Source organism: Heterodontus francisci, chromosome 31, assembly GCF_036365525.1.
Source record: "Heterodontus francisci isolate sHetFra1 chromosome 31, sHetFra1.hap1, whole genome shotgun sequence".
NCBI lineage: Eukaryota > Metazoa > Chordata > Chondrichthyes > Heterodontiformes > Heterodontidae > Heterodontus > Heterodontus francisci.
Genome location: NC_090401.1, coordinates 20752214 through 20762785, shown reverse-complemented (window position 1 = coordinate 20762785; position 10572 = coordinate 20752214). Strand labels below are relative to the sequence as shown.

The following is a 10572-nucleotide window of genomic DNA, read 5'->3' as shown; positions in this document are numbered from 1 at the left end:
AGTTGGGGTGTGTGGGTGTTGGGGGGAGGGCAGCAGGGGGAAGGAGCAGGCGAAGGTTTGAAAGTAGAGATATGGGGATGGATGAATGGTCTTGAGTTTTGCTTGATAATCTGTGGGAAGATGAGAGTATTAATGCAGAATGTTTACTCAGGAGCTGAAAGGATTTGAAGGGGCTGCATGATGTGTGACAGTACAAGGATTGATCGTGGAATGGCCTTTTCTTACCTTAAATTCTGTTGATACTAAAATCAATTCCAATAGCCATAAAGAGATTTTGAAAATGTCAGTCAGGTTTCCTTCATATGCGACCCTGAGATTTGAGTTAAAAAAGCTTTGAAAGAGTGGAACAAATGTTAAAGGTCAGATCTGCCCAGAATAGGTGCACTCACTACTTCTGGGAACCTTAATGCCAAATTTGGGTATTTTTGCAGCCAATTATGTGACAGGTGGTGAATGTAGAAATTTGTGGGATTAACCACACCATGATGGTCTGCACCAAATCATTTGCCCTTCTATGATTTTCCTCGTTACTTTCAAAGATGGTAGGTATCTTACAATACAACAGAAATGTACCCACAGCTGGCACAGGGTGATACAATGTGCAAGCATACGTACAAATCTCCACATGGGAAGGTTCAGATCTTAGTGATGTTTTCAGGTAAAATGATCCAAGCATGTAGCCACAGAATGGGAAAGAATGCTGGAGAAGGAGCCATTCAGAGTGCACGGGTGTCTCCGAGTGACAAGATAAGCGTGGCCTGCTGCATCCTCTCAGCTATGGATTTGTTTGAGGCACAGTAAGATAAACAGGAGATAACATCAGCTTTCTAAATAAAAAATGATCTTTCACAGGGAGGCATTAAACAGCTTGCATTTGCCACTTCACTGGGCAATGAAAATGCTATTCACACCCACAGAATATCAAACAGACTCTTGCTGCTGAAGTGTGCAATTTTGTTTTAAATTGTTTGCAACCGTGTCTGAAGTTCTTTAAATGTTAATACAACAAGGATTTCAGAAGATGAATAATACGCAAAATGTAGTTACCCTTAGCAAAGAACCACTGGGACCTTCATTAGACAAATAGAGATAGGAACTCATATTCATCACACCAAGCAGGAAAACTAGACTTTTTCTAATAAACAACTATGAAGTGAAGGATTATGAAATATAATATATATATTGTTATATATATCTGGCAGAAACCAATTAATTTCTCCTTACAAACTCTGCAGCAATCTTACAAGGAGTCAGGTTGATACAAGAGTGGAGACAAAACTGCCACTCTCCTGCATCTGCTCCAAAGATTCAGAGGAATAGCTACCCCAATCCAATGATTAAAGTTAATCACAGACAGGGGAGAGTAACGCAATCATGGACATTGCAGAGAAGTTAAATCACACGCGTAGTAGAATAGCTCAAACCACCACCACCCACCCACTCCACTCCCCAGCTAAACATCTAATCCAGAAGCATACAACACACTGCACACTAAAGATTCTTTCGGGTCAAGAAGGCAGCTCACCACCACCTTCTCAAGGGCAATTAGGGATGGGCAATAAATACTGGCATAGCCAGCGATGCCCACATTCCCCAAACACATTTTTAAAAAATTCCTGAAATGTGTGGTCAGCAACCAAGTCTCCCTCATGTCAGCACAACTTCAGGAAGCTGGTCCTATACTTCTGTTAACGTGTGTCAACAAAATGCACAATAACTGCACCAACAAACAAACCAATGTCTGATTTTGAGGCTAAAAGTTATTGGGTTTTACTACCTAAAGCCTGAGCTGTATTAATGTTTGATAAGTGCTGCCCTTTAAAAACACTAAGGGGGAAAATTTGAAATAAAAACAAGAAATGCTGGAATCACTCAGCAGGTTTGGCAGCATCTGTGGAAAGAGAAGCAGAGTTAACGTTTCGGGTCAGTGACCCTTCATCGGGGGAAAATTTGTTTGCTTCTGTTTTCAGGAGTGGGGGTTGCGATTTGTGATTATCCTGTGTCCGTTGCTGGTGAGGCAGGCAGAACTCAAAATTCGTACTGCCTCCTCATTTCTAAGATTTTAGCATGCAGTCCAGTGCCAGAGGCACTTCTGGCTGGCTGCACATTCAACAAGAGGTCCAACAGCATGCATGGTGAGCATGTCTTTCAGCTAGCCTGCACCTCTTAAAGGGGACCTGTATTCATTACACAGAGGGAGAGGGAGGGAGGGAGGGAGAGTGAGAGGGAGGAAGACAGCAAGGGAGAGCGAGGGAGAGAGAGCGAGAGGGAGAGGTTGGGTGGGAGAGGGAGAGTGGGGGATGGAGAGAGAGGAAGAAGGAAAGAGAGAGGGAGGAATGGAGAAAGAGGAGGAAGGGAGTAAGAGAGAGAGGGGGAGAGAGAGGGGAAAGGGAAGGATGGAGGGAGGGTGGGAGAGGGAGGGAGGGAAAGGGAGGGAGAGAGAGAGAGGAGAGAGAGAAAGGAGAGAAAGCGGGAGGGGAGAGAAAGAAAGGTGAGGGAGGGGGGAGAGAGAGGGAGACGGATGGACACAGAAAGAAGGGGCAGCGAGAGAGAGGGGAGGGAGAGTGGGGAGAGGGGGAGAAAGAGAGGGTGGAGATGCATTAACCAAGAGGGAGGAGACAGCGGGCAAGAAAGAGAGGGGAGAGAGATGGGCACAGGGGAGAGAGATGGACACAGAGAGGGAGAGAGAGAGTGAGAGGGGAGAGAAAGAGATCAAGATCACACCTGGCAGATGATCTATCCGGATTCTCCGCATCACTGCATCAGGTTTGTGGGCAGACATTGAGTACTAGTGCAAGAAAAAACAATACCAGGTAACTCACTAAATAGGGAGAAATGCCTTTTAAATCAACCTGTGTTTTGATGGCATTAGGTTGGCTATATATTTTATACACAAATTAATTTCCCCCATGTCCATGGCTGAGTGAGTAATTTTGTAAAATGTTCGTGGTGCAACATGTTGGTGTCTATCCCTGGTATCTTATGCCCCTTCTGAAATCCCGCCTCACTCTTATCCTGCTATTTGGCATGAAGTGAAAGCTGCAGATAATGTGACCATGGGCCTCTTGCTTTCCTCCCCAACTGCCTTCTCTCACCCCAGCCCTCCCCTTCTACATTTCTGTTTTCAGATACCCAAGAGCTGCCCCTTGGCCAGTCACTGCAGCCTCATGAGGAACAGTGGGAGCTGCTGCAGACCACTGAGGAAGAAGTACCATCACTTCATCTCACAATCGCAACGCCAGCTCAGATACTGGCACAGCACATATCTTACAGGGTAGTATAGAGTCGGGATCAGCATGTGGTGAGTCACCAAGCATGAGTGGGCTGCAGCCAGGCCAGGGGAAAGGACAGTTCCTATGCTAGCTAACCAAAGGGTGAGGTCACAGATGAGTTCTGCTGCAGGGGACTCAGATGAGGCCTTGACGGAGATAACATACAGGAAAACACTGATGAACATGCACACTGAGATGCCTGGAGCATCGGCAGACCTCCCAAAAAACCTCTTGTCACTGTCAAGGAGCACTGTGAAGAAGTCTGGCTCCCATTTGGAACAGGGCTTCATACTGCAGTTTGAACCCAACCTTTCCAGTGTAGAAGTGATTGCTAGCTTCATGACAACACTTACAGATCCACCCGTGATGCAGTGTCTGGTGGATGCTGTCTCAGCTTCCATTGCAGCACAGGTAGAAGCCATTCAACATCTCACTGCTACAGAGGAAACTCATACTGAGATCACGAGATCCATGTTTGCTGGCATTTATGCCCAGCTTGGTTTCATGTAGGCTTGACTTCTGCCATCATGGCTGTGGATACCATTGCTCAAAGGGGCTTGGAGGATGTCAAAGCAGTCCAGCAACCTGTCCTCCAACAGATTTCTTGGACTGCTGAGGCACCACACCAGGAGGAGTGGCAGTGGCTCCACATTGCACAAACCTGCTGTCTTCTCTGAGGATGACAACATTCATGGTCCCACCATTGTCACTCCATCAGTGCCCTTGCTGTTGCCTGTCAGCCAGCCGACCCATTTCAAGTTGGTGCAGTCCAAAACTGGGACTTCAAGGCTCAGAGCTGCATGAGGTAGCCCTGCATGGTCATCTGGAGTCAAATCAGTAGCCTTCCACCAGCCATGCTGCAGCCACTGGTGTAGCACTGTATAGGAGCACTAGGCCAGGCAACAGCACCCACAAGACAGGCACTAAGGGAAAGCAAGAGTCAATAGTTCTATTTGTATTTATTCCAGGATTTCGGCCAAGAGGATACTTTGAGGGTGCATGGTAGATTGATGGAAAGGTGGATAATTGTGAAGCAACTATGATGATGGGATGAGGTCTCAGGGGAACCGAAGCCTCAGTATCCACTCAAGGACAGCTCATCTGGAGCAAAGGGATCCCGGATTCCTTCTCCTGCCCTCTTCTACCTTCTCTTCTTCCTTCTTCTCTTCCTCCTCCTCTTCATAATCCTCCTCTTTCACTTTCTCCCAAATTGGCCTCCGAATGCCTAGTGGCAAATGCTGCGCCCTCATGGTAGCGAGGTTGTGGAGGATGCAGCAGACCACCACAAATCTGGGCACCTGGTGAACACTGGAAGACTCCACCCCAAGCAGTTCAAGGAGTGGATCCATTGCTTCAAGATACCAATAGTCTGTTCCACCACGTTCCTTGTGCTCTCTTAGAAAGCGTGTTATTCTCCATGGTTGGGTGGCAAAGGGGAGTCATGAACCAGGTGTATATAGAGTAACCCTTGTCACCCAGCAGCTAGCCTCTGGTTCATCATCCTCGCCTGTTGTGTGGCTGTAGGTCCTGCTGAAGAAGGTGGCACAGTTCAGTGATCACCTTCTTGCTGAAATGTAGGCACCTCACATATTGCTTCTGACTAAAGCTGAGGTAGGAGAAAAGCTCCCTGACGATCCTGGGTGGGTAGGTTCTTCTATTGAGATACCTACACCTCCTCTCTCTATACACAGCTTCCCCTCTCGGCAGCCTGTTCTCCATGTCTCTGTCATATTGCAGCCAAAGAGGAACTGAAGCTATAGTCCCCATAACTCTAGCAGACTTTCTGTTCACAGGGCAGAAAACTCCTTTGACCTCCCTGTGAAGATGCAAATCCCCTTCAAAATCCAAAAAGTCACCAAAACTCTTCCAAGAACACACCAGAGTACTTCCATAAACTTTGTAAGAGTATGTTTGTAGGTTCGTAAAAGAAAGTTAAAAGCACCTCACCTGCAAGTTAGATGCTTGACTCTTTAAATAGTATTAGTGGCGGCATCCCCCGTGCAGCATGTTCAGCTGGTAGTAATTATGAGAGGGTGTTAACTGGACCTGCGCAGTCAAAATTGGCAGAATGAGTATCAGATCAGCCTTAGAGTCTCTTTGACTTCACGATAGTCCCATCATGCATGCTTCGGGCACATGCAGCATGTCCAGTCAGGAAGCTCATGCCATGCTGGAAGTGGCTGGAAGATGTGCACCCACCATTTTCAGCAATTCCAGTTTAGACTCATAGAGTTATACAGCACAGAAATAGGCTCTTCGGCCCATTGTGTCTGTGCCGGCCATCAAGCGTCTATTCTATTCTATTTCTAATCCCATTTTCCAGCACTTGGCCTGTAGCCTTGTATGCTATGGCATTTCAAGTGCTCATTTAAATACTTCTTAAATGTTGTGACAGTTCCTGCCTCTACTACCCCTTCAGGCAGTGTGTTCCAGATTACAACCACCCTCTGGGTGAAAACATTTTCCTCAAATCCCCTCTAAACCTCCTGCCCATTACCTTAAATCTATGCCCCCTGGTTAATGACAACTCCGCTGAGGGAAGAAGTTTCTTCCTATCTATCCTATCTATGCCCCTCATAATTTTGTATACCTCAATCAGATCCCTCTTCAGCCTTCTCTGCTCTAAGGAAAACAACCCCAGCCTATCCAGTCTCTCTTCATAGATGAAATGCTCCAGCCCAGGCAACATCCTAGTGAACCTCCTCTGCACCCTCTCCAGTGCAATCACATCCTTCCTATAGTGTGGTGCCCAGAACTGTACACAGTACTCCAGCTGTGGCCTAACTAGCATTTTATACAGTTCCATCATAACCTCCCTGCCCTTATATTCTATGCCTTGGCTAATAAAGGCAAGTATCCCATATGCCTTCCTAACCACCTTATCTACCTGTGCTGTTGCCTTCAGTGATCGATGGACAAGCACATCAAGGTCCCTCTGACCCTCTGTACTTCCTAGGGTCCTACCATCCATTGTATATTCCCTTGCCTTGTTAGTCCTCCCAAAATGCATCACCTTACACTTCTCAGGATTAAATTCCAAGTGCCACTGCTCTGCCCATCTTACCAGCCCGTCTATATCTCCCTGTAATATAAGGCTTTCTTCCTCACTATTTACGACACCACCAATTTTCGTGTCATCTGTGAACTTACTGGTCATACCTCCTATATTAATGTCTAAATCATTAATGTACACTACAAACAGCAAGAGTCCCATCACCGATCCCTGCGGTACACCACTGGTTACAGGCTTCCAATCGCAAAAACAATCCTCGACCATCACCCTCTGCCTCCTGCCACTAAGCCAATTTTGGATCCAATTTACCAAATTGCCCTGGATCCCATGGGCTCTTACCTTCTTGACCAATCTCCCATGGGGGACATTATCAAAAGCTTTACTGAAGTCCATGTAGACTACATCAACTGCTTTACCCTCATCTACATACCTAGTCACCTCCTCGAAAAATTCAATCAAATTGGTTAGAAATTATTTATTCCTGACAAAGCCATGCTGACTATCCTTGATTAATCCCTGCCTCTCCAAGTGGAGATTAATCTTGCCCCTCAGAACTTTTTCCAATAGTTTCCCTACCACTGATGTTAGACTCACTGCCCTGTAATTACCTGGTTTATCCCTACTATCCTTCTTCAATAATGGCACCACATTCACTGTCTTCCAGTCCTCTGGTACCTCTCCTGTGGCCAGAGAGGATTTGAAAATTTGTGTCAGAGCCCCTGCAATCTCTTCCCTTGCCTCACATAGTAGACTGGGATACATTTCATCTGGGCCTGGGGATTTATCCACTTTTAAGCCCGCTAAAACTGCTAAAACTCTTCCCTTTCAATGCTAATTTGTTCAGGTATATCACAATCCCCCTCCCTGATCTCTACACCCACATTGTCCTTCTCCATAGTGAACACAGATGAAAAGTAATCATTTAAAACCTCACCTATGTCCTCCGGCTCCACACACAGATTGCCACTCTGGTCACTAATGGGCCCTACTCTTTCCCTGGTTATCCTCTTGCGCGTAATATATTTATAAAACGTCTTGGGATTTTTCTTTATCTTGACCGCCAGTGTTTTTTTCATTCCCCCTCTTTGCGCTCCTAATTTCTTTTTTAAGTACCCCCTACACTTTCTATATTCCTCTAGGGCCTCTGCTGTTTTCAGCCCTCTGAATCTGCCATAAGCCTCCTTTTTGTTCCTTATTCAATCCTCTGTATCCCTTGACATCCAGGGTTCCCTGGACTTGTTGGTCCGACCCTTCACCTTTATGAGAACATGTTGGCCCTGAGCTCTCACTATTTCCTTTTGAGTTTGAGACTGAGTTCGCGTAGCATCAACTTCAGCAGAACCAAAGAGCCAAATTCTGGGGCTAGAAAGTTGACATTTGAGCAAAGAATGGCCTTGCATCTTTTTTTTTAGATTAGAGATACAGCACTGAAACAGGCCCTTCGGCCCACCGGGTCTGTGCCGACCATCAACCACCCATTTATACTAATCCTACATTAATCCCATATTCCTACCAAACATCCCCACTTGTCCCTGTATTTCCCTACCACCTACCCTATACTAGTGACAATTTATAGTGGCCAATTTACCTACCAACCTGCAAGTCTTTTGGCTTGTGGGAGGAAACCGGAGCACCCGGAGAAAACCCACGCAGACACAGGGAGAACTTGCAAACTCCACACAGGCAGTACCCAGAATCGAACCCGGGTCCCTGGAGCTGTGAGGCTGCGGTGCTAACCACTGCGCCACTGTGCCGCCCCTCCCTTCTTCTGATCCCTCAGCAAAAAGGTTTTAAATGATTACTTTTCATCTGTGTTCACTATGGAGAAAGACGATGTAGGTGTAGAGATCAGGGAGGGGGATTGTGATAAATTTGAACATATTAGCATGGGTACAAGTGACGGTTAAATTGTAGCGAAGAACAGGGAAGAATGGGATCGCACTTTAATCTTTAATAAGGAGCAGACTTGATTTTTTTCCAAAAATGTCCCCTCCTCACTATAGTTATTAAATGATCTGGATTCTCTAAATTTAACAGAAATACAACATAAGTTTCTGGCAGGTTCTGTGATTTTTCATAACGATCTCCCTTTTGAATCACCAAAAGCTATAATAATGATAGATAAGAAAATGTGGAATACAGAGATAGCCAGGTGTATTTAATTTGGAGCCATATTTATACCCAGTATTTCATGTACGGGAAGAAGCTATACTTTACATTATGGACAGATTAGGATCAATGGTTTTCAATAATTGCTTTCTTTCCACTTCTAAAGGTGCTGACACATGCTAGCTACAGCTCCAAAGCACCAACCTTGCTTAAAGTGTCCATTCTTCATGTGCGAGTCCAGGCAATGACAATCAGCTCCATTCTGACCTCACCCAATACCCACACATCAGTAATTTCCAGAGCAGAAAATGAGCTGTCTTTCTCCTTTCTGGATCGGGGCACTGAATCCAATAGTAGCACGCCTACTGCTACCCTCACTGAGATGACCCTACCTATCACAAACTGAGGAGCAAACATCAGGTGTTTCTGGTACAAATGGTTTAGTTTCAGATGAAGGCAAGTATGCCCACTAAACTGAGCAATTAGAGGAGCTAAGTTCCTTTTGATACAGGGTTTGATTCTCACTTGCACAACAATGACTTTACAATTGTGCAAAAGGAATGACATTCCAAATGAGTGGAATCCCAAACTCCGGCTGAATTCTAATTTTCATAAGCTCCAGAACTTCAGCCATAACTATGACAGTAAGGGCCCCTTTGATGTCACAAGACAAAGTGTGACTTTACAACTGTGGTAATTGTGACAAAGGGAAGATGCTGACATCAGACAATTGGCGTGTAATTCGCCTTCAGAGACCATAGGGGCAAAATGAAGACAGGATGATTAAGAGAGGAAATGGAGAAGTTATTCCCACTGATTCCCACCCTCAAATGCCTCATTTTGTGCGGGCTGATTTTAAATGCCCTATTTGGAAAGACTACCGCCACCCTCGAAATTTGGCAGCAGGTTAGCGGTTTCATGAAAAGTGATCAGCCAAACCAGCGCTCTGTGGAAAGAAAAGTGATCGGCTCAGATGATGGTCCTGTGAAAGTCTACATCAAATTACATGAGAACAGCCCACGGATTCTTTGCACAACATCACAGCTCAGGAACATGGAACTAATGGACCCCACTTTCACTTGGAAAGGACCAAGGGGGGGAGAGCTTTCAAACAAGCCCAACATAAAGATAACACTGACGGGAACCCTGACCATTGCAAACTTCGGCAAGGAATCATCAGGGGTCTACTTATGCACCATTTACTTCTACAATCCTGGCACTAAGTCCTTGCAGTCCTTGAGTCTTAAGTATTTCTTGTATGCATACCGTGACCCTAACTACAGCTATGAGTTTCAGGCCCAGTATCATGCAGCTAACTGCCATAATTCGTACAATAATCTCTTCTTAAAGAGGTTACACACAGCTTTAAACCAGCTGGTCTCGGACTTGGCCTACACAATCAGTATACATAAATCAGACTGCCACACACTGAAGGTGCCCTTGGCTGGCATACAGTACGAGCTGTTTCTCACACTTAAAGTGCACCTGGACGTGGAAACACTGGACTCGATCTGTGAAAATGACTTAGAGGAGTGCGATCACCACCTCCGGCTCGAGAAATTACGGCACCGGGTGGAGGCGTTCTTCTCCAAGCAAGCTGAGACGTACCATGAGATCATCGGCCTGCTGCCTTTCGTCTACTACATTGATGGCACGCTGCAAGTGATCCGGGTCGACCGCTGCAAGCCTGGCTACGGCAAGGACCGCAAGAAGCACCCAGACTGCGCAGAGTGCTGCGTGGTGTGTAGCCCAGGGACATTCGGCAGCGGCGGTCATGTGAGTTGCTTGCCCTGTGGAAATGCCATCCATTACGGAGAATCAGATTGTGAAACTGAGTGAGTGATTTTCTCATACACTTTATGAATCATTTTCATCGGCCTTTGCCCAGTTGGTGCCGGTGACATTTCTTTTTTACTAGTGTAAGAAGATATCAGGAGAGAAGCCCCAGGTCATATATATAGAAAGGTGGCATCCTGCATTTTAAATAAAAGAAATCAATGCAAGTTGCCTGTTTCCATATGGTCTGTGTTAAGATTCTACTCATATTGGGTAGGAATGGGGTGGCGGCTCAGAGGGTGAGATGGGTGGGTGTCAACTTGCATTTTAATGAAAATTTGATATGAATGAATGTTTATTGTTGAAATTATCCAATCTGTATCTTATTCCCGACAGATAGTA

The 10572-nt window shown here is 45.7% G+C and overlaps 1 protein-coding gene across 1 annotated transcript; it reads left to right on the top strand.

Annotated features, from left to right (window-relative positions):
* The first annotated feature begins 9189 nt into the window (after positions 1-9189).
* Positions 9190-10233, top strand: LOC137347033 (zona pellucida-binding protein 1-like). The gene has a single exon (XM_068011041.1). It carries the CDS (start codon positions 9190-9192, stop codon positions 10231-10233), a length of 1044 nt encoding a protein of 347 aa, XP_067867142.1.
* Positions 10234-10572: the final 339 nt, after the last annotated feature.

What these genes read in the sequence shown, in the direction of transcription:
- LOC137347033 (XM_068011041.1), top strand. Translation starts at nt 9,190, where the DNA reads ATGGAGAAGTTATTCCCACTGATTCCCACCCTCAAATGCCTCATTTTG.